This window comes from Mesoplodon mirus, assembly GCF_964341445.2.
Source record: "Mesoplodon mirus genome assembly, chromosome: 11".
In the NCBI taxonomy this organism is placed as follows: Eukaryota; Metazoa; Chordata; class Mammalia; order Artiodactyla; family Ziphiidae; genus Mesoplodon; species Mesoplodon mirus.
Window position 1 is genome coordinate 39,280,043 of NC_138987.1, and position 26,986 is coordinate 39,307,028.

The 26,986-nt window shown below is 56.1% G+C and overlaps 1 protein-coding gene across 2 annotated transcripts in view; it reads right to left on the bottom strand.

The window, feature by feature from the left end:
• Positions 1-24,780, bottom strand: part of NFAM1 (NFAT activating protein with ITAM motif 1) — a 34,049-nt gene extending 9,269 nt beyond the window's left edge. The window contains exons 1-4 of one of the 2 annotated variants that reach the window (XM_082635994.1): positions 24,656-24,780; positions 7,965-8,294; positions 6,681-6,793; positions 1,694-1,792 (exon numbers count right to left, since the gene is read on the bottom strand). In XM_082635994.1, coding sequence (XP_082492120.1) covers positions 1,694-1,792; positions 6,681-6,793; positions 7,965-8,294; positions 24,656-24,761 — 648 coding nt within the window. In that variant the 5' untranslated portion in view covers positions 24,762-24,780. Of the gene's footprint in view, positions 1-1,693; positions 1,793-6,044; positions 6,353-6,680; positions 6,794-7,964; positions 8,295-24,655 lie in introns of those variants that run through there. The other variant, XM_082635995.1, reaches the window with a different exon arrangement.
• Positions 24,781-26,986: the final 2,206 nt, after the last annotated feature.

Here is a 26,986-nt window from a genome sequence, read left to right on the forward strand (position 1 = left end):
GGGACTGGTCTCAAGGGTTAGCAGAGTGTGCAGCCTCCCTTCACATCTCCTTTCCAGCCCTAAAACCTTCTGAAGCCACCCTGCAACCTGGCAGGGCCTTTGGGCCTCTTCCTCACACTCCAGAGAAGTCAGCCTGAGCCTCAGAGAAGTCTAAACACAGGCAAGAAAGATGTTCCATGCAAAAGTGAGTCTCTTCCATTAAAAGTAATCTTGGAGAAAGATATTTATTCATGTGAAAAGATGTTCATGAGATATTGTAACATGAACAAAAATAGCTGTACTACTCCAATTTTTTTAAAAAAAGTATGTGTGAGTGTGTGTATGGGTCTCTTTGTATGTGTTTATAGAAAAGACTGGAAGATATAGAGGTCAATGTTACTAGTGTTTATACTGGAAGAAGACAGGCTTAGGATGATGGTTATTTTCTTCTTTTTGATATATATAGAAAGTTCTCGTGTGTGTGTGTGTGTGTGTACGGAGAGAGAGAAATGTTTTTATTTAACAGTTGACACCAGAATTCCTCCTAAGGAAAATACCACGATGAGTTGCTGGGAGAGAAGAGAGAATATGGGGAAGTTTGGGGCCACGTGGGAAGCAGTGGCTGCTGGAAATTCCCTGGGGCGGAGGGGCTGAAGGCCCCATGAGAGGTGGCTGTGTTACGTTCTATTTGGGGTTATCAGCGCTGCCCTGTAGGGACGCTGCCTTTGCCTCGTCCCCACCTGCCTCATCCTCAGTAAACCGGGCCATATTCTGAGCACACTCTGTGCGGGGTTTTATGGACATCGAGGAAGGACCTGAGTTTCATGTATGAGTCAGGGTGGTAGGGACAGGAACAGCTACAACACATACAGGCAGAGTCCCAGAACATGCCCTTGGAGGACCTGCAGGACCCAGACATGGCTGTGCACCTCCCAGGTGCGGAGTCAAGACTGCTACCTGGCGGCTGGAGGCCCCGTGGAGTTGAGACCCCAGCTGACACTGGGTGGCATTTATTCTTCACTTTCTCCACAATGAGCATATGTTACTTGTTCAACTAAAATAGATGTAACTGAAAAAAGAATGTCTGTCACCATCCCAGCCACCGGGCAGAGTGACCACGTGTTGACCAGATGGGCAAGCCAGGCTGGGGGAACTAACAGCATCTCAGCCGTGTCTCTGCTTGACTGTAAGGACATAAAACAGTGTGCGTGTGTGTGCGCGTGTGCGTGTGCGCGTGTGCGTGTGTGTGTGGTGGGGAAGGGGGAGTGTGAAGAATTGAAAATCGTTGGTGTGTTAAGAGCGTGGGACACTGCCTGACTTTTTCCTCTTTTTGTGATTCTTGTTGTTGTTGCTCCGATGTTGTTTGTGCAATAAAAACAGGAAGGAATTGGTGAGCGGGTCAACGTCATTTGGTCAGATGAAGGGACTTTCTTCATTCCTCACCAACTGTGCCCTCACTGGCCCTCATTCCAGAAGTGGAGGGGCACGCCAAGGAGGGGACCCCAGTGGCACTTCACACCTACACTCCTTCCAGGGGCCAGGGCCACACACTTGTAACCTCGGTTCACCTTCACAGAAATCCCTCCAGGCAGGAATTCTTGTCCCCAGTTTACAGGTGAGGAAGTGGAGGCTCACAGAGAGGTCACCCAGCTGATACACTGGCCGAGCCAGGGAACCAGACCCCGAGCCAGGCCTCAGAGGGCGGAGGACTCACTGTGTAGATGGATTCAGGTGGAGGCTGCTCCCGGCTGCTGGCAGCGCTGGGGCCCGGGCACTTCTGGGCAGTGTGCTTCTGTGGAGCCTGCATCTGTCTCTGTGGGGAAAGGAGTCAGGGCTGGGGACCAGAGGCTCTTCTTCTCCCCACCCCCGACCAGACCCCACCAGAGGAAAGGATGGCGGATTGTCATGAGGCCACTCAGAAGTGCATCACTCAGCACCTTCCATTCACCCTCTCCAGGGAAATGGGGCAAATACCTGCCAGACCTACATCAAACCACTCCTCTGCCCAGGGACACCGGAAACAGTAAAGATCCTGGCGAGGCCACTGCCCACCACCCAGTGCCTGGCTCTGGGTGCCACCCAGTGCCAGAGCACAGTGCCAGCAGTGTGACAGGGTCCCCGGCTGCAGCTGATTACTGTGGGTGTTGCTGAGTGAGCCAGCGCAGGCCAGACCAGGTGTCCAGTCCCTCTCTGCCCCTCACTGGCTCTGCGGCCTCACTCAAGCACTTACTCTCTCTGGACCTCAGTTTCTTCAGCCATCACCCTCCTTTGTGAGATTGCTGCACAGACTCAGGGAGCTGATGAGTAAGTCAAGCACTCTTGACACTTGTGTGCCACTTATGTGGCCCTTGGCCAACCACACACACTCTGGTTAGCCAGGCAGCGTGAAGAAGGGGACACCATCCCTGCCCTCCCGGAGCTTAAGACCCGGTGGGGAGACGGACCATGAACCAGCAGTTTTACCACGTGTGGCTCACGCGCTGACCGACAGGGACAGAGCCTCTGGCGCACGGGAGGGAAAAAATGCCTCGCCTGGCAGGAAGGCTGAGAGGAAGGCTGTTTAAGGCTGAGAAGTTCATTTGGAAGAGAGGGAGGAGAGGCAGAGAGAGGGAGCAGGTCTGGAAGAATTTAAAGACGGTCAGTGCGGCCAGAGAGGCGAACCTGCCCTGGTTGGGTCAGGATGGCCATGCTGGGCTTCGAGAAGAGGGTGGACGGTGGAAAACATCTGAGGGCTTTAAGCAGGAGACGCCAGGGTCAGAAAGTGGTTTCAGAAAGCTCACGCTGGTTGCTGTGTGAAGCGCTAATGGTCGTGGAGGCTGGGGCATTGGGCCTTCGGGAGGCTGAGGGCTCAGCTCCTTCCAAGGCAGAGGGAGGCTGTCCGGACGCCCCCCTCATCTCAGGCACACCACACTGCCAACAGTGAAGCAACACAGCCTCATCTCGGGGCAGGACCTAATTAAAAACCCTAGCCGCCTGCCAATCCCCAGACCATTTACTTGGGATTAGCCCTCGAGAGCTACTTAACACTCAGGCAGAAGCCAGCGCCACCCCCAGTCACAGCATAATAATGGCTCAGGCGTACATGGAGCCTCACTGGGTGCCAGGTGGGGCTCTAAATGCATCACATGCCTTATCTCCTGCGCCTCTCAACAAACCTGCAAGACCAGTCTTCATATCATCCCTGTTCCACCCATGAGGCTGTGAAGGCTCAGAGAGGGCAGACAACTTGCCCGAGGTCACAGAGCCAGAAGTGGCAGGGGCAGGATTGGAACCCAGGTCTGTGTGATTCACCAAGATGCTGATCTGACAGTACCTGGAGTTTTCACTCCCCTGTTTTGTTTGAAAGTGTAGGTCTCACAGACAGATCGGTGCAGGCATCCAGGCAGCACTTTACAGTTTACAAAGAACCCTGGGACTTATTGTCATTTAATTCTCATAGTAGCCTAAGGAGGTGGGCATGGACTTCCCACTTGCCAGAAGGGGAAACAGGTTTGTCCGGCTAGTCATTGACTGCCCTTGGATCAAACCCAGATGCCCTGTTCTCAAATCTAGTGGCCCTCCCCTGCACCACCTACTTCACTGCCAAGGCTGGTGGTGTGGGCTCATGGGCAGGGGCTCTCCTGGACCCCATGGTGAGCAAGACCCAGGCCTGGCCTCGTGGCATTCCTATTGAGGCTGGTGGGGCCGCCAGGGAGGTAAGTGCCACTGTGGGTTCGTGAGAAGGAGTCCATGTCTGCCAGGGGCTGGGGCAGACTTCTCAGGGCTTGCTTGTGCCCTGAACATAGGACAGGAGTCTGAGGATGTGTCCCAGGCCATGGAAACAGTGCAGTGTTATTACTGGGGTAGTGATGCTCCTTGGAGCCAGCCTTGCCCCATCTGGGTGTCCTGTCCCAGACCATCAACATTTACCTTTCCAGTTGTGATTTTCAAATGAATAAACCAATTGGCAGCTCAGGAAACCAGTAGAGCCTCTGTTTTCCCCATCTGTAAAATGGGAGCGATACCATCACCTTGCCCACCTCACAGCCTGGCCACCTCTGACTCATCTTTCAGGTCTCACTCTCATTTACTCCATCACTCCTTCCATAAGCACTATGTGTCAGGGTCCCCCAGACACTGGGGACACCAAGTCCCTTCTTTCTGGGGCTTATGCTCTGGTGGGGGAGACGGTAATGACACAGAAGCAAGGGTGTGGGGAGCAAAGCAAGAAGAACCAAGCGAGAAGCAGGGAGACCCACATTCTGGGCAAGGGGTGATGGAAGCCGGGGTTGGGGGTTGGGGCAGGAGAGAAGGGGCTGGATCCTGGACAGACTGTGGGCAGGACTTGCCAAGGGATCAGCCGTAGGGGGAGGGAGGGGGCGAGCACAGCACCACGCCTTCTGGCCTGAGCATCTGGGGGCCTGGTGCCATGTGCTGAGCTGGGGCCGACCTGGGGGGACTAAGGAGTGCTGTTCCTGACCAGGTGGGTGCAGACGCCCATGGGTGCCCGCACGGAGTGGACGTGACCTGGAGCTCGGGGTGGGGGGATGGGAGGGGCTCTGAGCAGCCACATCAGGTGGGACTGTAATCCCGGGAGCGGAGCAGTCACGGAGGAGCGTAGACAGACGAGGAGATCTCTGAGGAAGGGGCCTGGGAGGTGCCAATGTTCAGAGGCCACGAAGATGTGGGTGACCCAGCACGGGGCCACCGGGGGATCCTAGGACCAAGGAAGGAGTGTGCCATGGGGGAGGGAGACCTGCTTTGTCTGATGCCCTGCGAGGATGAGGACAGATTAGCATCGGAGGCTGCCTGCTCTGGGGAGCCAGCCTTGACCCCAGGCTGAGTGTGAGCCCTCGAACCTGCTCTCAGGACAGGAATCATCTGCCTCTTCTGAGTCAGTGGCTTCCGGCTTTGATTCATTTATCAGATGTGCTGCTGGCGTCCTCCATGCCTCTCCCTCCTCGGCCCTGTCCTCCCGGTCCCCGTGGCTGGCTGCCGGCCCTGTCTCTGGCCGGGACCCCCACTGCACGCTTTGTTCCTGCGCTCAGCTCTTGGTTCAAACGCTGGCCATCCAGTTCTGGGGCAGCACCTACAGGGGCCACATCCGAATTTGGATCCAGCTCTGGGGAGCTCTGGGAACTTCTCTGGCAACACAAACCCAGCAGCAGCTTCTGGCGTCCCGAGTTCTCTCTCCTTCAAGACCAGGTTCTCACAGCAGCCCCTCCTCTCTCAAGTGCAGGGAGGGACAGCAGGAAGTGTCCATGCACTGTGCTCCCACCAGGGGTCAGGCACCAGCTGGTGACTCGCAAATGTGGTCTCCTCCACCCTTTTCGGGTAACGGTGGGGATCCATCCTTATCCCCATTTCTGGAGGAGAAAACAGACTCGGAGAGGGTCGAAAATTGACAAGAGGACAGGGGCTGCATCTGTCTTGCTTTCCACTGTGTCTGGCACTTAGCCCAGTGCCTGGCACACACTAGACACTCAACAGCTATTCCTGGAAGGACAGGAGGGAAGGCGAGAGGGAGAGGGATGAAGGAGGCAGGGTCTCCGAGGCCGTGTGGCAGGAGGAGGGGCTGGGATCTGAAGTCAAGCTGAGGCTTCGAGGTTCACGCTCTCCTGTCCTCCCTTCGAGACTTTATTGAGCACCTACTCTGTACCACTGTCTTCCTGGCCTGTCAGGACACTGAGATCCAGTCATTAAAATCCTCTTTATAGGGCTTCCCTGGTGGTGCAGTGGTTGAGTCCGCCTGCCGATGCAGGGGACACGGGTTTGTGCCCCGGTCCAGGAAGATCCCACATGCCGCGGAGCGGCTGGGCCCGTGAGCCATGGCCGCTGAGCCTGTGCGTCCGGAGCCTGTGCTCCGCAACGGGAGAGGCCACAGCAGTGAGAGGCCTGCGTACCACAAAAAAAAAAAAAAAAAAAAAAAAAAAATCCTCTTTTTGCAGAGCAGGGGCTGAAGTGAGGGCTCAGGGTCAAGGTCTTGCCCTGACCCTGCTCTGCCCTCAACGGCTGTGCTTCACACTTCATGGGAGGCGTTTGTGTGGTCACACAGTAAGCCAAGTGCGGGGGGGGGGGTGTCCACAGACGGAGTATGAGTCCCTCAGCACCCCTGCCTGAAGCCCAGTTACTGTGTCCACACCCAGGTTGAAGCCTGGGAGCTGCTCAGTGAGGGCAAACAAGAGCTGTCCTGCCTGTACCCATCCTTGGGGGAGCAGCAGGGTGGGGAGGAAATATATTAAGGGCCAGTCACCACCAGCTCACTTTTCAGAGCTGTAAAATGGGAAGAAAACTCTCTCACCGAGTGACACTGGGACGCGAACCAGAGCACGCCTGGGAGGGTGCCTGGCACCCAGCGGCCTTGAGGAAATGCTTCTTCCTTCCTTCTGGGCTGCTGGGGATCCAGAAAATCTGAGGTAAGGTTTCCTAATCTGGAGGGCTAGAAATGGTAAGCATGCGGGCTCATGGCTTCCATCAGATACTCAGAGGGACCCGTGACCCGGAAAAGGCTCAAGAGCCCTGATTTCTTGCAACAAGATCAAAAAGGACCTGGTGGCGATGAGTTGGCAGCACAGGCCCAGCCACAGGGCAGGGCGAGGGAGGGGGCCCTGGTGCAAGTGGCCACGAGGAACACCTATTCCAGGCACCCCCTCATGGAGTGGCATCCCTAAGCCATAGTGAGTGGGGTGGGGGCAGCGTTGCCATGTGCCTTCAGCCCCTACCTTCTTCCAGAGCAGCAGGGCCGTGGCCAGGATGCTCAGGACAGTCAAGATGCCGATGAAGCAAAAAAGCAGGAGCTTCTGGGGGCCCTGCGGGGGCTCTCGGTACCCTGTGTCTGGGTGGAGGGCAGGGAAGCAGAGACGTTAGTTGCCTGGGAGAGACACACCTCACCCCCCAACCCTACTTACAACTCTCCCCCACCAGGACTCCCCAGACCCCACCTCTGCTGAGGTCCTCCTTCCCACACTCGCCTTGGCTGTGTTTCTATATTTGCTGCCTTGATTCTTGTTAAGAGTAAGGACTACATCCTTTGCTTCTTAGGTGCCCCTGCTTCGGTGCCTTGGCTCCACCAAGAGGTGCTTATGGGACCTGGGTGAGTCATTTCGCCTCCTGGGGCCTCCTCCTTTCCACACGTGAAGCAGTGATCATACGGGCAGGAGTGGTGAGGGTGAAGGGGGTGGGCTTGTACAAGGCTTAGCAGGTGCTGCCGGCAGCAGGGGTAGGTGAGAGCATAGCCCAGCCCTTTCCCTTGAGCCATCCAGCCTTTCATCCACCCCCTTCTCCTTCCATGTCTCTGTCCACCCCTCTGTCTAGCTGGTTGGCCAAAAATTGCGGAGTGCCAGCCACATGCCAGGCACATGAGCGTCTGTTATTTAACTAGCACATCCTGCTACCGGGCGCCAGCCCTTGCATTCAGGATCTCACTCATCCCAGGAAAAGCCTCTGACAGGCAGGGTATTGCCATGAAGAGTAGGTCCAAGGTGACATCCTGGCAAGCAGCAGGACTGAGGGCCAAACTCAGGTCCGTGGGATTCTGTAACCCTGGCCCCTACCAGTGGGGGTCGCAGGGGTGCCTCAGAGAATCGCGACTTCAGGATGGGCTGTTCTTAACCTTTTGGAGTCATTACTCTTTTGAGAATGTGATGAAAACGAGGAATCTGTCCCCAGAAAGATATACACGAGCCGTGCCTTTGTTCACAGGTCTCTACAAACACGCATGCACATGCCCCATTCTGTGCTCACCCAACTAATAGTGCCAAAGGGACACTGAGAAAAGGGCCTGCCAGAGGTAACCAGATCCACACCCCAGGCCTCTGCCCTTGCCACACAAAGATGGGCGTCTCGGCACACCTGTGTGGCCAGGGGCTCCCCGAGGCTGCTCTGTTCTGTTTTGCCAAAGCTGAACAATGAGGCAAACGTTCCCCACTTTGGCTCCTGTGCCCCAAAGTCTGCTGGGTGAAACCTCTGGGCCCTTTGCCCTGGGAAGAGACGCGGAGGAAGCTCACCTCTGACCAGGATGAAAGTGCCGTTGCCTATCACCCTGGAGTGCGGCCAGTGGACGGAGCAGTAGTAGGTGCCAGTGGCAGATGCGTCAGGTAGCTTGGGGGTGATCTGACACTCTTCAGTGTGGGTCTGGTTCTCTGTGCCTGGACCAAATTTGCAGCTGGTCTTCTCCTCAGAGCTCGTCTGGCCCTGGAGGTCCACATGAAAGTAGCTGACTGTGAAGTCCTTGAACTTGGGGGTGTATGGGTAGGTAATCCTGCAGCTGAAGGAAACGGCCTTGTTGGCCAGAGATACCACAATGGGGAGGCCGGTGTGGGTCACTGACTGCCCTCCTGCAGGGGAAGGAAAAGGAGAGAGTGGTAGCTTCCATTCCCTGCTTCCCCTCGAGGACCGTGGCTCACACTCACACGTCCCACGCCTTCAGTGTGTGCAGGGGGTGTCCAAGTGCTTTACACGTTATGACTCTATACTTCCCAACACATCCAAGGCACAAGTGTGTAAAGGCTCCATTTTACAGAGAGGAAGTGTCTGGGGTCAGGGAGGTCAAGCCGCTAGCTTTCAGTTTCTCTGCAGGTATGGAGCGGAGCTGCCACCCCCTGACCCCGGGCTGGATGACCCCAGACCCCACACTTCCAACCACTCTCCCTCCCAAAGGTCAAGAAGCCATGTTGGATAAAAGCACAGGTCTGAGACAACCCGAAGCTGGTGAAGGATGAGAAGTAAAGAGGAAAGAGGAAGGAAACAAAACAACGAAAACCTTCCTGGCAGGAAGAAGCACTTCCTGGCACAGACAGACACACAGAGGGAGGCAGGTCTGCCCAGGGCTCTCCCCAGCCTGAGGGGGAGGCATGCCAGGCAACAATCAGGAGAGACAAACCTTTCCCTGAATCGGAGCTTGGAGAAGAATTGTCAAGAATTTGTCAAGTTTTTCTGGACTATAACAAGCGACGTCCCAGAAGCAGTTTTCCAACAACGCAGAGGTGTTCCATATACAGCCATTTGGCCATGAGCATGACGAAGGCAGTTTTCTGGGAGCTGTCTTCTCCCCCACCCCCACGTACCACCCCCCTCTCATCAGAGGCACCTAGGAAAACAGTTTGAAAGCCTCCAAAGCAGCAGCCTGCCCGGCTGGGCGGCCCGCCCTCCCGCAGGCTCTGAGGCGCTGGTCAGATCTTCTGCTGGGTCAGCAGCTGCCAACTCCCCCGCAACCCCGGAACTTCAGCTGCACAAGCCACGCCCAGCTTCAACATGCCCTGTCCCCCAGCACCTTCCCTCTCCTGCAGCTGAACGACAGACAGTTCTAAACTGAGGTCGGCATCGAGCAGCCAAGGACATGCTGGCCAGGCTGCCAATCGGGAGAAGATGCTGCGTTGGAGTCACCCGCACGGAGCAGCGCGGTTTATCGGGCTGGGGAAGTGGGGCGTGGGCCTCCCCACTGCAGTCGGTGTGGCTCTGGCGAGAGGCCAGGCCGGTTTCTTTGGTTTCTTCTTGGGTCTTTTCAGCTCAGCCCTGGGCCGGATCCTCAAGGGAGGTGAGGCCAGGCCCTCTGGGAGACTCGGGGACAGGGGCGGAGATGGCCCTCCACACCCGTCAATCCCACAAAGCTCGGGCCAAACTGATATTTTGAGCTTCCTGGGGAGCAACTAAAGAGACACCCCCTCCCCCGAAGAACTCAAGCCAGTTCCAGGGAATCGACTGGCGTGTCTGGATGTCACAGTGGGTTGACTTTGTCCTATGTGATGCTCATGCATGGAGACGCCACTGAGCCAGCCCCGGGGGCGCCCCTCCAGTGAGTGGCGGGGAGAGGACTTCACACCGCATTGTAGATCTCTGGGCTGCTAATGGTTGCCGTTTAGCTAGAACGATATATTCATTTTGTCCTAAAACAAGGAGCCTCGATTCAGGGCTGAGGTTGGAGGTGTGGCAGGGGCAGGATAGGGGTGCAGAGCCGGCGGGAGGGGGCTTGTGCATGACCCCCCAGGGTCCCAGGTGGGCCGAGAAGGACAGGAGGCGAGATGAGCAGTGCTCGCCAGCCCATGCTGTGTCCTTCCTGCGCACAGGCCACCCCCCCTCTGCAGCCACCTCTGCTGTCCCCTCTGCCTGGGACCGCCACATCCTCACCTGGCCAACTCCTAGTTAGTCCCCCAAACTCAACTCAGGAACCACTTGCCAGCTCTTACGTACCTACTCTCATTTGGTTCTCATGGTGACCCTGCGAGGCAGCCAGTCAAGAGCCAGCAACAGGCTGGTGTTTCCTCATGAGGGTCGGCAGGTTGGAACCCAACCAAAACCACCGGGAAAGTGGCTACGCCGAGGCCTCTCCCCCTCCCCCAGGGCCGCCTGCTCCTTCTCTCCAGTATCTAAGAGGCCCGGGGAGGCTGGACATGCTGTCAGCACGGCAGGCCACCTTCTTGTTTGTCCTGGCAGGAAGACATTCATCCAACTGTCTTAAAAAATTATCCCCATTTGAGGTATCTTTCTAGAAAATGAAGGAATCTGCTAGTGCAATTAAGCTCATCTTTTACATTTCTGGGGAAATCTATAAAAATAGATGACCATTGTTCTGTATTCTTCTGGGATTTGTTATTTTAAGGTCAGAGGGACAGGACTGTGGAAGTGTATGGTCTTGGCTCAGGTCTGTCACAGAGAGAATCTCAGACCTCAGGTGAAGCTGCTGTCTCCAAACAGTGAAGGGATGAGGCCACCTCTGTGGACCAGTCAGGCCAGCCAATCAGGAGACAGCAGGCCGAAAACAAGGAGGAGGACGGGAGGCCTGCTCTTGCAGCAAAGGCGATTGGGTTCTGACCTGAGGATGTAGCTAACTGCTTCCAGGGCCCCTTCTTTTTACTGGGTGTCAGCACCCCAGAGCCTGGACCGTGGCAGCTCCCACCTCCTCTCCTGGACCTGTGCCTCCAAGAAGCCCCTCTGGGGTCCAGGCTGCTCCAACTGGCTGCCACCTAGAAGCATCCGCCAGTTAAGGCTCCATGCTACAGACAGGTTCAGAGTAATTTCTGAGTCCACAGATGCTTTCCAGCTACCAGTTGTTTGCAGCTCCAACAAACATTTAAGAGTATCAGTTAGATCACAGGCCCCGTTTGAGGTCCAGAGGGGCTCCCTGCCCTGGCAATGTCCCCAGTCTAACAGGGACGGGAGGGAGCCTGGAGTGGGAAGCCTGGTGGGGAGGGAACCACTAACTGTGACTAGGGAGGAGACGAAGGGGTGGTGATGCCCTCGGGATCTGGAAGCAGGAACACACGTGTACAGTGAGGCCAGAACTGCCTCAAGGAAAGAGGGGAAAGAAAACGTATAGAAAACGTATTCTGGCTCAGTGTGACACAGACCCTATGTCAACTAAACACCGCGACAGGACTTCCCTGGTGGCGCAGAGGTTAAGAATCCTCCTGCCAATGTAGGAGACACGGGTTCGAGCCCTGGTCCAGGAAGATCCCACATGCCGCCCGTGAGCCACAACTACTGAGCCCGCGTGCCGCAACTACTGAGACCTGTGCACCTAGAGCCTGTGCTCCGCAACCAGAGAAGTCACCACAATGAGAAGCCTGGACAACGCAACGAAGAGGAGCCCCCCGCTCGCCGCAACTAGAGAAAGCCCGCGCGCATCAGCGAAGACCCAATGCAGCAATAAGTAAATAAGTAAGTAAATAAATAAATAAAATAAAAATAAACACCGTGACAATCCTATGATGCAACGATTGCAACCCCATTTTGCAGAAGAAAAGAAAACAGAAGGTCTTAGATGTCCAAAGCCACAGAGTTCCTAAATGGTAGAGCTGGGATTTGAACCCAAGTTTGTCTGGCTGTGCTTAAGGAAGAAAAGCCAGCACTCAGGCCAGGCAGCGGAGTCAGACCCAGCCAAGTGTGACCAGTGCCAGACTGTGAGCGTTCGCGGTGGCACCAAGCACAGGAGACATCAGATGCTAAGAGAGGGCTTTGTCAGACCCCTGGTAGGAGGCATACTTTTTCACAGTTGGAGGCTGACAGGTGGCTGCATGGCTGCAAGATCACATGGAAACCACGGACCAGACAGTGTGGGTGAAGAGGGGGCTTGGACAGAGTTACTGGGGCACCCAAGCTGTCCTGCGGGGGCCTATGCCTCACCCTAGATGCAGAGGGGCTTCCTTGGGATGCTCACAGAGCTTAAGGTGTGCCCCCTGAGTGCCACAGGGATGGCGCACTGGCTGGCGTCTGTCTCAAGCCCTGTATCAGCTGCATCACGCTTTGGCCCTAGTTCAGCAAAGGGAGTGTGTCTCCCAGGGGACAAGGTGGGCCAGGGCCGAGTGAGCCAGCCTGGGGATTCTCTTAGATTCATGGGCTGTCAAGAGGGGCAAACGGCCCAGGGAGGAGGACTGGGGTGGACCTTGGATTCCTGAGGCTGTAGCAGGAGGGAGAACCACAGGAGCCTGGTGGGGGCCCCTGAGTGGCCACGAAAGTGCCCAAGAGAGTCCACTCCACACCCTGCCAGCACCCAGAGCAATACCTGATGGGCAGGGCTTCTCGCCCCTTCCCGCTCCACCCGGTTGACACGTGGGGACGCTTGAAGAGGGGATCTGAGCAGAGAAAGAGGGGAGAGGGCACTCACCCCTTACTCTCACCCCATGGCACCAGGAATGAGTTCAGTGTCAGTCAGTTCTGCATCTTGGCTGTGACTTGGGTTTGGAGGCTTGAAGAACTCATTTGCAACAGTAAATGACCACAGGGCTCTGCCGTGCTCAGAACGGCTGGAGCAGCTCCAGGCACGGAGGAATCTCCGCACACCAAGAGATCTGGGCTGCAGGAGCATCACAAAGTTGCTTTTGGATAATTCTGTGCATCCCGGTGCAGCCTAGACCCAGACAGGCACGGGGAGGAAAGCACGTCAAGGAACCTGGTGTGTTTTCTGCAGGAGGGACGGATTGGTGGCCGAAGGGAGAAGGGGCTGGAGGTGGCTGTTCTTCCCGATGCAGGTCTGAAAGGAAAAGAGGGGGCGGGAGGCGCAGGGAGAATTTGAAGGTCGAGTGCAGGGGGAGTTTTTCTGGGTGGGAGAACGGTGAGCCTGTGTCAATGTGGATGGTTCGGGACCCGGGAGGGGGTGCAGCCCTGTTGGGTGAGGTCCATGGCGAGTGGGAGGAGGCTGGGAGCAGGGCTGGCCAGAGAAGGATTGGGAAAGAGTTGCAGCAGGGCGTCTGGGAGGGCTCCACTCCCCAGGGCCACCACCCCAGCCCCACACACCTGCAAGCACCCAGAAGCTTGCACTGGGCAGCACGGCTACACCCCAAGCCCTGCCCACTCCTACTTTGCAGGAGATGGTGTTTTCAGGGATGGTACATCCTCCATCCCTCACTTATTGGCAGCTCCAGGGACTGCTAGGAAGCCTGCGGCCTGAACAGAAATGGCGGGGTGGGGTGGGGGTGGGGTGGGGGTGGGGGGAGGGGTGGGGTGGGGGAGGGGTGCCTGGGAGAAGACCAGTTTCCGGAGGTAGCAGGCCTGGGTTTGGATCCTGGCTCTGCCATTAAAAACTGTGCAGGGGCTTCCCTGGTGGCGCAGTGGTTGAGAGTCCGCCTGCCGATGCAGGGGACATGGGTTCGTGCCCCGGTCCGGGAGGATCCCACATGCCACGGAGCGGCTGGGCCCGTGAGCCATGGCCGCTGAGCCTGCGCGTCCGGAGCCTGTGCTCTGCAACAGGAGAGGCCACAACAGTGAGAGGCCTGCATACTGCAAAAAAAAAAAAACAAAAAAAAAAACTGTGCAACCTTAGGCAAGTGACTTTACTTCTCTGAACCTCGGTATCCTCCCTGCAGCAAGAGGAGAAAAACAATGCCAAACTTGCAGGGTTGTCATGAGAAAAAATGGGTCCAAGAATACAGCATGCCTGCCACAGGGTCAGGCTGCCTTTCCCCAGTGACAAAGAGGCAGAGAAGCCAGACCAATCCTAAGTCCTCACTGTGAATGTGGAAAGGCAAATGCCAGCCTGACTCTTCTGCCCATGTAAGTGAGAAGCCCACAGCACAGGGCACTGCAGCACAGGGTGGCCTCTGGGCATGACAGGACCCCCAAGGACTCCCTGCCTCCTGCCCCAAGCCTGTCTAACACCTCAGGCCCTGTGCTGGGCCAGATACCAGTGGTAGGCGACACCACGGGGCGTGGACCCTGGCCTGGCCCTCGAGGCTCGCCTGCCTGGGTGAGCAGTGTGTGTGCAGGGGCTCTGAGCCGGGAGAGCCTCCCCACCAGCAGCCTCCAGCTGCTCTTCCCCCATCCTGCCTGCTTGTCTGCTGCCCCTGTTGGGAAAGACTTTATCTACCACCCGCTGGCGCCCGATTCCTCCCTTTTCCGGTTCTTCTTTTGAATCTGTGGGCGCTTGAACTGTGGGTTTGAGAGCTGGCTGGCAGTCGGTGCCTCACTCCCCACTCCAGCCCAGGGACTCCATGCTGAGTCTCTGGGGGAGGGATCTGTAATCAAGGAACTTGACTGGGTGTGGGAGGGGTGCCCACGCCATCAGACCTTTCCATCCCCAGCACAGCAGCCCCCTCTTCCACCTTGGCAGCTCCAGCATCCATCCTTCTCTTCTCCCCAGCCAGGCTTGCCGGGCATTGCCCTCGAGGGGGGATCCACCAGCCATCCTGCTCCTGCCCTGCCTGGCCCTGCCTGGACGCCTCACCAGAGGAGGCCCAGGAAGGAGTCTGAAATCAATTTACAGGGTCAAGACGTGCAATTAAAAAAAATAGAACATGGAGCATCTCGTTTGTAGTAAGGACGCTATTTGTGACCTTCTGGTTTGTTATATTCCTACAACTGGATTCAGACAGGGTCACGCTATAACGTGCATCCCTTAACTTTGGACCACTGTTAAAAAAATTTCTTTTAAGTCCTTGTCCTGGCGGATCCAGTTCATTCCCTCAGGCCCTGTGCAGCCCCACTCAGCTGCCCTCCGTCCTCACTCACTCGCTCCCCGACAGATGCCAAGTCTACCAGGCTCTTGAGCCTTTGCCCACACTATTCCAGCTGCTCAGAATGCCCTTCTGTTCCCCTCCTCTCCCCAGGCTGTGGAGTCACCCTCTCAGTCTGCAGGACTCGCTCACCTCCTCCCTGAGCCACTCCTGGGTGCATGGCCCTGCCCGTAGAGCACAGACCCTCAGCCTTTGCTGTCAAGCCTCCGATGATAAGGACTGACCTCCACTGGGCGTGTTCCCTTTTGCAGATGAGAAAACTGAGGCTCAGAGAAGGGAGGAGGTTTGCCCAATCGGCACAGTAGTTACTAGTGGAGGAAATGGGATTTTAAGCTGTGTCTCTTTGAGCAGATAAACCCACACTCTTATCCACTACTCTGGGCTACAATGTTAAAATCTCAAAGCAAGCAAAAGAAAAAACGTTTCAAATGAAAGAACTGCCCTCTTTTAAAGGGAGACAAAAATTCAGAGGCCTTTCCCCTAAATGTGGGTCATCTAATAGGGAAACACATCTGACAGCCTGAAAGGGGTCTGAGGTTGGTGACTAACCCTGCAGCATTAGGGGGACTGATACTGTTGCCCAGCTCAAGAGAGCCTGTGGCTCCCAGAGCAGAAACCAGTGGTCCCATGAGCCCTGTACAGACTGGTGCTGTGGCAGGGCCAGCCAGAGTCCCTCCCTCACAGCAGCACTGACATCCTCTCACCCCTGGAATCTGGCACTCTCCCCCGCACGCCCCTCCCTCCCCGTCTCTCCAGCTGTCCTGGGCCACTCACTGTTCCTCTCACAATCCAACCCCAGAGCCAGGCCCTGGCCCCAGCTTCCCCCTCTGCCTGGAACTCAATCCCTTCCAGGGCAGCGAGCCAAGGGTATGAGAGCCCAGAGGTGGTGATCAAAGGTATCCGTTCCAACTTAGGTCGATTTTAAATGAAAACGCTTTGTCCAGCTACAGAAGAAAGCAGTTCCCACGGTCTTTATTTTAGGCATGGAGTTTTGCCCTCCAATTTAATTCTGGCATCTCTCAGAGCCATGCCTTTTTTTCAAGGCCCTGCTGATGGGCTGCTAGGAAGACACAGATGCGGGGCTGCTGGTTTTATCACAGAGCTCTGGCCATTTGCCTGAGCATGAATCCCAGGATGCCACAGAAAAACAGGTGAGTCCTTCAGGACACATGCATCAAACATGACGGTGCGTGGCCAAGCAGCTGATTAGGGAGAAGCACAGAGCAGGCGTTGGAAGGCAATCTTTGAACAGAGCGTGTGTATCCTGGAGCTTTTAGCGCTGATGCCCTCGGAACACTGCCATCAGACTGGCTGTCACATCTTTCAACACCTCCGAATGACAAAGATGCTCACGGATGTGGCTTGCCTGGGGGTGGGGGGAGGGCATTTCCACACCTGCCTGCATGCTGTTCTCACACCTCCAGACTCTGGACCCTGGGTGCACAGTGACCACACGGGGACACAAACCAAGTGCAGAATGTCAAATGTTTAGTCCCAGAAATGTACAAGCTTCACCGGTGTTAACTGGTATTTTTATAGCAGTCACCTCCCTTTTTGCCTGTTTTGAAAGGCAAGTTGCTCAAACTTTGGAGCTCGTTTGAGGGTGTGGCCTGGGGACTCTGTTTCTCCCTTTACAACCGGCTTTACTCTTAAAGTAGGGGGTCAGGATGTGGTGGAGGTATGATAGAGCCAACGGCTGGAGTGAGGTTCTGCTCCTTGCCTCTGAAAGGGGAGAAATGGAGCAAGGGGGATAGACCCCACCAGGACGCATCCTTCAGCAAGGAATGTGTGTCCCCCCCAGAGTCCCTCTGCCACTGGGAAGGGACCTGCCTGATGAAACTGAAAGTGATGAGATAAAGGGGAGTCTCAGGGATGGCAGAAACCCAGTGGAGGAGACCCAGCCCAGACAGAAGGGGCAGGGGCTTCCTGGAGAGGCGACCCTTGGAGCTGGCACTTTGTTTTTTAAATTATAACTCTTTAGGGCACACCCCCCTCCCCCCACCCCTGCATTATAAAAGCGCAACATGCTCACTGTATAAATTCTAGAAACCACAGGGAAGGATCAAGAAGGACGTCAAGCTTGTGTGCAGTTCTCCCCCCCGCCCCCCCCATGACATCACAGCTGTGAGCATTTTGGTCTTTCTTTCCCATCTCTTTACCGAGCTGAGCTTTGGAGAAAGAGTCATTGGAGGCAGCCAGGTTTAGAGGGGAGGGTCCACGCGAGGGGGTTTAAGCACAGGAAAGCTCCTGGGTGAAGCTTCTACAAGGCTTGAAACAGGCCAAGGAGTTGGGGGACTCCAGAGCCGTGGTGGAGTTGAAAGAAAGGGTTTGAGTGGGGGCCAGGGGGGAGGTGGGGGGTTGAATGTTGTCCTGGAAACCTGGGGAGCCTCTGTGGGCCTCAAAATCGGGAAGTGACATGATCACACTTGAAGTTAGGGAAATGACAAGAGAAATACTACAGAGCTCCAAACAGCCTTCCTCAGCCGCCTAAAACCCTTGCGTTAGTGACTCGTTCTGTGGGATTCGGCGCCCCCACCTCCAGCCTCCTTTTAAAATATAAATGCTTCTGGCTGACAACACACTAACTCCTTCCTGCGGATGCCTCCGCCAGATCACACTTTTTTTTTTTTTTTTTTTTTCTTTTTTTGCGGTACGCGGGCCTCTCACTGTTGTGGCCTCTCCCGTTGTGGAGCACAGGCCCCGGACGCGCAGGCTCAGCGGCCATGGCTCATGGGCCCAGCCACTCCGCGACATGTGGGATCTTCCCGGACCGGGGCTCGAACCCATGTCCCCTGCATCAGCAGGCGGACTCTCAACCACTGCGCCACCAGATCACACTTTTATCCTGACTTCTCTTAAATCTCCCCCTCCCCAAAGATCCTATACCCCCTGGGCACAAAATCACTCAACTGCCCTCCATCTTCCTCTCCCACCCCTTCCACATCCTCCAGTCTGCCAGCCTGGTCCTTCCCTCTTGTCCCATCCCCTCCCCTCCCAACATCTGATGCTTTCCACCCAGGAGGTCAGCAAAGACCCTGGTGGCTAAGCTGTGGCTCCTGTTCTTTCTGGCCTTGACCCTGGCCCCATAGACCCCTTCCTCTCCAGCCTTCCCCTTCTCTCTTTCTTACACAGCCACCTCCTTAGGTTGGGTACTTGTTCCTCGGCTGTCTGTACCCTCACCTGCCCCAGGTAAGCTCAGTCATGCTCCACACCTCTGAGCTCCGGCACATTGAGAACCACAGGTGAACACCCTGGGGAGCAAGGCTGGTTTGTCAGGGACTGGGAGAGTCGACCAGAAAGGGCACCACAGAGAAAGTAAGAAAGTACCAGAGTTTGACCTTGACCGACAGGCTGGAGTCACCAGGTAGGCAAGTGAGAGGACACCTTCCAGGCCAAGGGAGCAGCAGGAACGAAAGCTCAGGGGCAGACAGTCATCAGCACGGCTCAAAGTGGGGTGTGGGGAAGGGGGGCAGGAACCTGGGAGGAAAGGCTAGCCCAGGGCCGGGGTGGGGGTGGACAGGGGAGGGGGAGGGTTCTTTCGAAATTCTCCACAGCAAGAACCAGCTGATGGCAATGAGGCTGTCTGCAGCTGTGCTCCATGGACCCAGGGGTGATCGTCTTTATATATACACACTCTCTCTTGGGCCCCTAGCTCCATAGGACAGGTCTGAGAAGGGGAGGTTCTGATTTAAAGGGTATGCACGTTTTAAATTTTGGTACGTGTTGCCAAGTATGAACTTGCCTTCGGAAACGTACCCTTGGACCCTATGACCAACGCTGTAGCAAGTGCCTCGCCTGACTGTCTGAGGATGGGCTGCCTGATGGGAGGAGGCCAAACCTGCACTTGAGCTTGGGTTGCACCCATTTGGTGCCTCCTTCCTGCCCCCACCCCTACCCCACAACCTGCCCATGAGCAGCAAGCAGGGACCAGGCCTAGAGCCTCAAGAGGGCGCCAGCTCCGGCCCTACCCTGTCTCCCCCACAGCCCACGCAGTCTTGGGGTGGCTGTGTGTGTTGACGTAGGACCAGATACTCACCAGGCCCACCCCCTCCTCCAGGCAGCCTGTCCCCACGATGGAGACCCACGAACCTTCCCTGAGGGGTCCCAGGTGCCAGCCCTGGGGCCATCGGTGGTCCTGGATGTGCCCTCCCCTTGCCACTGGCAAGAGGCCTGCATAGGAGGGTACTGAGTGCCATGACAGGGAAATAGGAGCTCAGAGTGGTCAGGTGACTTGGCCAAAGTCTTCCAGGACTCAAACCCAGGTAGGTCACACTGTCCTTGCCGGGAAGCCAGGTAGGTGCTCCATCTGCCAATATCACACCTACTTCCTCTCCCTCCCCCTCTCCAGGCTCATTTCAATCACCCCCTTCCCTTCCTCTGGCTTTGGCCCCTACCCCAGTGCCTGACACCCGCACTCCCACTACTGTGAGGCCCCACCTAGATCCTTAACAAGTAAGCACTCAGGTGGAGGGTCAAATCCTGTTTCCCGGCTTATGTTTACCCAGCACCCCGACATCCACTCCCTCATTCACGAATCAGGAGGGTTTTGTCACTCCTCTCCTGGTGGCATCACACCTCCACCCTGCTCAGAACTCCAGGGGTTGTCTGGCTGCCAGTTGAATTCATCCTGTTACTGTTAGTATTTCCTGGGCATCCTCTGGGTGCCAGGCGCCATGCTGGGAGTCAAGGATTCGAAGCCAAGTAAGTCCACACGTGTTCTGCCCTCTCGAAGCTCACGGTCCATACAAGGAGCCGGACGGCGCAGAGAGAAGCAGCCTTCACGGGAATATACCCCCTGGAGGCACCGAATACACGTGTGCCTGGAGACCACACGTGAGTATTCACAGCCACAGACAGGAACACCTGGAACGTCAATCCTAACTAAATAGATCGCAGTATATTCATTCAATGGGCCTCTCCACAGCAGGGCTTGACAAACATGTCCTGTAAAGGGCCAAGTACTAAATACTTTACACTTTGCGAGCCATATGGTCTCTATCACAGCTACTCAGCTCTGCTGCCGTGGGGCAAAAGCAGCCATAGATGAGCCATGAATGGCTACGCATGGCTCTGTTCCAATAAGACTTTACTTATGGACATGGAAAAAGGGATACCGTCATCACTCGGTATCCACGGGGGATTGGTTCCAGGACCCATCATGGATACTAAAATCCACAGATGCTCAAGAGAGAGGGGGTATCTTGTGCGGGTTGAGGGGTACAGGGGCTTTGGGACACTAGAATGTTCTCTTTTTTGAGCTGGGTGGTAGACACACAGGACTATTTATTTAATATGTATTGTACTTTTCTGTGTCTGTATTATTTTTCATGATATAATGGCATAGGATTCATAAACTGGATATATCTTAAAAAACATAATGTTGGGCTTCCCTGGTGGCGCAATGATTGAGAGTCCGCCTGCCGATGCAGGGGACACGGGTTCATGCCCTGGTCCGGGAAGATCCCACATGCCGCGGAGCAGCTGGGCCCATGAGCCATGGCCGCTGAGCCTGCGCGTCCAGAGCCTGTGCTCTGCAACGGGAGAGGCCACAACAGTGAGAGGCCCGCGTACCGCAAAAAACAAAAAAACAAAAAAACAAAAAAACAAAAAAAACAAAACATAATGTTGAGGGACTTCACTGGTGGTCCAGTGGCTAAGGCTCCACGCTCCCAATGCAGCAGGCCCAGGTTCGATCCCTGGTCAGGGAACTAGATCCTGCACGCATGCCACAGCTAGGAAGTCCGCATGCCACAACTAAAGATCCCACACGCCACAATGAAGATCCACGTATCTCAACTAAGACCTGGAACAGCCAAATTAATTAATTAATTAACATAAATAAATAAAATTATTTTAAAAAACAAAACAAAAACCCATAATGTTGAGTGAAAGATGCAAGTCGCAAAGAACACCCACAGTATCATTCTGATTATACAAAGTTCAAAAACAAGCCAGACTAATCTATATTACTTAGGGACGCAAACTAAAGGATGAAAGTATAAAGAAATGCCAGGAAGCTATTGCCCCAAATTCAGGATCGTGGTGCCTCTGAGGGGAGAGGGGTTGTCCTGGGGGTGTCCAGAGGCTTTGGGGCACTAGAATGTTCTCTTTCTTGACCTGGGTGGTAGACACACAGGATTTTGTTTTATAATATTTATTTTACTTTCCTGTGTATGTATGCTATTTCACACTTTTAAAAAAGAAAGCAATGACAACAGGACCAGCTGGAATGGCATCTGAACCCCTACCTGATGAGCATTTATAATCCACCTGGAATCGTATCTCAGTGGGAGTTGTAGCCCACAGCTCTGCTAAGAGACCCTCCTCCCCGGTCAAACTGAACCTCTCCCCATTCCCTCGCCCTGGCTCTGCCTTCTGGCCTCCCAGCCTTTATTCATGCTGTGCCTGCCACCCACCCACCTGCTCTGTCTCCCCCCCTGTCTCCCCTTCCATCACTCCCCCTGCCCCACCTCCAGCAGAGAGGTGCTTCTCGTCCGCCTGCCTTGAAAGCTCTTTATTGGGATTAGACGAAGATGAAACGCAGAGGCCAGTCCTGACAGAGGCCCAGAGCTGCGGGAAGGGAGGCAGCAGGCATCTTGTGGACAACAAAGGGAGCGGTGACTCTGAGCCCACAGCAGACAGGGGAGGGGAGGCAAGCCTGCATCGGGACTCTGGCCTTGGGTCTTGTTCTGCGGGTGAGTCTCACGGACTCCACCAGGCTTGGGGTGGGGGCTGTGGCTTGTTCACCACCAGGTCCCCCCAGTGCCTAGAACGCGTCCTCTCCAATGAATATTTGAGAAATAAATACAGCCCAGAGCTCTGGAAAGGCCAGGGAGAGAAAGAGGACTGACTTTTTTGAGGACACTGAGGCTCAGAAAGGTTAAGTAACTTGCCTGAGGTCACACAGCAGTCAATATAAGAAGGCAGGACTTGAACATGGTCTGTCTGGCCTCAGAGCCCTTGGAGGAGACTTGAGGCTTGGTGGAAGCAGGGCTAGAGCAGGTGTGCAGCTGCTCCCAGGAAAGCTGAACCTCAGACTCAGATGATTCACCTCTGAGGAGAGCAGGTACCCACGAGACCAGAGGTGGCTGCTAAACCCTTTGAGAAAAGGAGAATTTGCCGAGGGCTCAAGAGACCAGAGGAGAGCAGGAGGAGGAGGGTTGGGAGCAACAGAGGTCCTGAGATGCCATCCGAGGGTGTGCTGGAGACCCCTGGAAAAGTCTAAGTGACCCCAAGGAACCCGTGGGATCCCCAAGATGTAGAGCCAGCCAACTGAATCTTGCATTTCGATTGGCTCCTCTAGGCTGGCAGGTGGCTGACATTCTCTGAGCCCTAACCACATGCCCTAACCTCAGTCTGGGGATGTGCCACCAGCAAGCACTACTGTCGCACCCACTTGACAGATGAGGCCATCGAGGCACAGCAACGTTAAGAACCTGCCCAGGGGCCCAGGATGAGTTGCAGAGCTCAGACCCAAACTCAGGCTGAACGCCCCTGGCCTGCACTCAACGCTGCATCAGGCGGTTCAGGGAAACGGTGCACTGAGCCAAAGCTTCATGGACAAGGCTCTGCAAGGCCCCCAGTGGACACAGTTGAGGCCACAGGCTGGGTCTTGGTGCTGGCAGTTGTTGGAGCTGTTTGCACCAGGCTGATGGGTGAGGTCAGGGGAGGTTTGGGGGACGTGGGAGAGGTAGGATTCCCTCCACCAAACCCTCAAAGCTCAGAGACAAGAGGGTGGGGAAGGGGTGTGGCACAGCAGAGCGACAGAGCCAGGCGCCCACAGGGGAAGGACCAGGAATAATGGGGTGCTGTCTGCTGCTCCAAGAAGTTCTAGAAGGGACTTCCCTGGTGGTCCAGTGGTTAAGACTCCACGCTCCCAATGCAGGGGGCACGGGTTTGGTCCCTGGTCGAGGAACTAAGGTCCCAGATCCCGCATGCTGCAAGGCGCTGCCCCAAACTAAGAGAGTTTCTAGGAGACCACAAGGTGTTTCCACCTCTTGCGAAAGAACAGAGTTTCTCTTTTGTATGTTTGCTGCAATACTGGGGAAAAAATCTGTTGTTTCTTTTCAGTCAAGAGAGTTACAAAAATGCTTTTCAGAGCAGCACCCCGAAAAGTCTCTTCCACTCAGGTACTAGCATGTGCCAGGTCCCTTTTGGGGAGGAGGGACCACACAAAGAGAAATGATGGGAATTGGGGGGAAATTAAGTTAAAAATGAAAAAGTAGGAGTTCCAACACATTGTCACCAACAAGCCCCATTTCCTCAGGCCATCTTTGCATCTGTCCATGGGTGGGTGAGTGGGGGCGGTGTGAGGTGCCCAGATGAAAGGAGATGACCTCGCAGGGGGCTGGGCCTCGAGGCCTGCAGTAGGTACCACACAGTCAAGTCTTGCCTCCCCAGGGGGGTAGATTTTTCTGTGAAGAATGTTCTTTACAAAGAAACGTAAGAGGACCCCCAGAACCCACTGCCAAGGGTCCTGGCTCGGGGCTGAACCTGGCCTCTACTTACCCTCCAGGCCGTGGGCAAGTTACCTGGCCTCCCTGGGCCTCAATTTCCCGGTTCCTAAATGGTGCCAGTGGGGACAGCACCCCAAGGGAGCCTCGAGGGGGCCTGAGTATGCGTGTGAAGCCCAGCTTATGTGCTCAAAGAGGCTAATTCATGATAATAAGGATAGCTGTTATTGTTTATGATATAACCGAAAGGCAGAGGATGAAGTAGAAGGCGGGGAGCAGCTCCTGGAAGGCTCAGAAAAGTCAAGGTGGGGCTTCCCTGGTGGCGCAGTGGTTGAGAGTCCGCCTGCCGATGCAGGGGACATGGGTTCGTGCCCCGGTGTGGGAAGATCCCACATGCCGCGGAGCGGCTGGGCCTGTGAGCCATGGCCGCTGAGCCTGTGCGTCCGGAGCCTGTGCTCCGCAACGGGAGAGGCCACAACAGCGAGAGGCCCACATACTGCAAAAAAAAAAAAAAAAAAAAAAGTCAAGGTGAATGGGAAGGAAAGCACCCAGCCTGCACGGTGTTGGGGGGAGGAATCCTGGGGCTACAAGAAGGTCGGCACTGCCTAGGTGACCAGCTCAGGGACCCCGGGGTGGGCAGTCCTGGCCAGGGATGCTCCTGGGAGTTCCCTGGCCTGGATGAACTCGCCCCAAAGCCACTCATCCCAGGGCCTGGCTTGGATCCAGGCCACCCAGCTTCTGAGGGAACCTGGGACCAGGAAAGGGGCATAGTGTCAACCTCCGGAAAGTAATGATGTGGTCTCTGGTTGTATTTCAGGAAGTGGGAGGTGCCCTCCTTTCTGGCAACAGTGGCAAGTCTGTGCCCCAGGCACTGTGCTCCCATGGCCAGCAGCTGCCTCCCTCCTCCCCCGGCTAAGAGGGGCCACACCTGGGCAGGTTCCATGCCGTGGCTCCACCATAAGCTGCCTTGGGAGTGAGCTGTCCCTCCCCAGGGATCGGGCACCCAACTGGATGCCCCCAGGCCGCAGCAACGCCCACCCACCTCTTTGAAGGGCCAGGAGGTCAGGCTGTGCTGGGAGGGAGGCTGTTCCAGCAGCGAGGGGGGGTGAACGCTGCCCCCGCCTCTTCAAAAGCCACCTTGGCAAGGCCTTAGCTAAACATCTCCTGGTCCCTGAAAGCTTCCCCTGTGAAGTCTGCAGTGTTCAAACGCAACCAGCAAATCCCCCGAGACAGGTCCCAGGAATTAGCCGCGGGGCAACACGAGCCAGAGAGGAGCACGTGAGAAGGAGAATGGCGTACCTGTGCCTGCGAGCTGCAGGGTCCAGGGGAGCAGGAACAAGCCCAGGAGCCGGGGGGCTGGGATGGGGCCCGGCGGGGCCCGCCACCAAGGAGGCCCCCTCTCCATCAGGGCCTCCAGGTCAGTGTCTTTCCTTCCTCTTTAGCTCACACGAGGGGACAGCCTGCTGGCAACAGCAGTTCCCCTTCGCGTAGCCAACAAGCTCCTCCCTGGCCGCCCTTCCACTTCCTCAAGGACTCAGTTGGCCCCCTTGTCCTCTCAATAACCCCAGAATTTCCACTCAACTAGTGCGAACAGCCCCAGGCCAGGTGGCTGGCCTCCAGGTGAGGATCTGGGCCTCCCAATCCCCCCAGGGTGGTGGGCTTCTCCCCTCCTCAGCCCCTTTCCAGCTGGTGGCCTGTCCTGAAGACACTGGTGACAGAGGCGGGCACAGGATTTCCAGGGCTGGTTTAGCTGCTCACGCCTGAAACTCTTTAAAACAAAAAAACCAGGACTTCCCTGGTGGTGCAGTGGTTAAGGGTCCGCCTGCCAATGCAGGGGACACGGGTTCGAGTCCTGGTCCGGGAGGATCCCACATGCCGTGGAGCAGCTGGGCCTGTGTGCCACAACTGCTGAGCCTGAGCTCTACAGCCTGCGAGCCACAACTACTGAAGCCTATGCGCGCCTAGAGCCCGTACTCTGCAACAAGAGAAGCCACCGCAATGAGAAGCCCCCACTAGCCGCAACTGGAGAGAGTCTGCGTGCAGCAACGAAGACCCAAGGCAGCCCAAAATGAACGAATGAATGAATGAATAATAAAATAAAAATAAAATAAAATAAAAACTGTTTAAAAAAACCCAAAAAAACAAAAAAACCAACCCCATTCACAGAAAGTTCCCCTCGGAAATAGTCCAGGAGTCCATTGGATTAAGGTGCTCCTCCAAGAGTAGGGTTTTGGGTGTGGGAGCAGGGGGTGGAAGCGGTCGGGAGGATGAGACGGGGCAGGCCGTCAGGGGGAGGGCAGGAGCCACAAGTTCCCAGCCTTCCACGGGGCCAAAGAGCCTGTCATTAGCCCAGCGAAGGCCACCCTGGGTCCCCTGCAGAGGCCCAGCCAACGCCTCCCCTCTGACCGACCTCACATGAGATGTCTTCCCTCCCTGCAGCTTCCCTAAACTTGAGCCACCCCTTCTCCAGCAGGAGACACGTGAATTTCTTCCCCACCCAGCCAGAACAACAGCCCCTGTCCTCCCCTCCACAGGCCCCAGCACAGGTAATTCTTTGCTGCCTGGGCCCCTTTTCCCCGCAGACTGGGAGCCGCTTGGCCTGGCCTTCTAGAGCCCAACACCAGGCAGAGCCGAATGTGGGGGGACAGAGGTCTGCCGCGTGTCCAGAGTGGCAGAGGGAAGGGGTCTGGGGTGGTGGTGAGGAGCCAGCTGGCACGGGAGGAAGGCGGGCTGAGTGGAAGGTGACGCGTTTCAGCGCAAACTGAGCGCTTCCCCTCCTTTCCCGATCAGTGCCCATCAACCTTCAAGATAAAGGTTTTTAATCCCAACTTGACAAACTACGCCCCCGAGAGGTAAAGCAACTTGCCGAGATCAGGGCGGGTACCTGGGGCCGGCATTCAGCGCCCAGCTGTGTGAAACCAGAACCTCTCTCCCCACCCCTGACGCGGCCCCCAGGGATGGCAGGACGGGGTCCAGTTTCCGCCCTTCATCTGAGTGCTTTCCCCTCAGCCACTTAGCACACAAACAATGAAAACCAGAAGCCGTTTCCCACCAACTCCAGGAGTGCCAGGAGGAGGGCAAGCAGCAGGGCCCGCCCACCAGGTGAGGAAGACGTATGAACACAAGACATTTCCTGCTGGCGGGGGGGCGGCGGGGACCCCAGTGGTATTGACTGTTGATCCATCACAGTGATACATGATAGCATATGTCACAGTGAGACACAGATAATCTGCTTCACGCTGCTTCCGAGCTCCTGGGGGGAGCAGGTTGTCTAAGCACCTTGATGCCATGGTGATAGACGTCATGTTAATGCCTCCACGCACGCAGGGAGCACTGTAAAGGCATCAGTCTGTGCCTCTGGGGTCTCTTTATGAGTCGGCATCGGGAAGCAGCCGAGCGCCAGGCAGCCTCGCAACACGGACCCGGGCTCTGCCTCCACACCTGCCTGTCCACTCCGGGGCTGCTCTACCTTCCCCCGGCCACCAACACAAGGCCCTGGGCCCCCTAACGGTGCAGCCCGCCTCCAGATCTGCACGCTCGGAGCCCCAGGAGCTTTGCCACCTCTGAGCCCAAGTCCAGCCCACGGCCTCTTGCCTGCCTGGGGCCTCCTGTTTGTCTTCTTTACCTCTG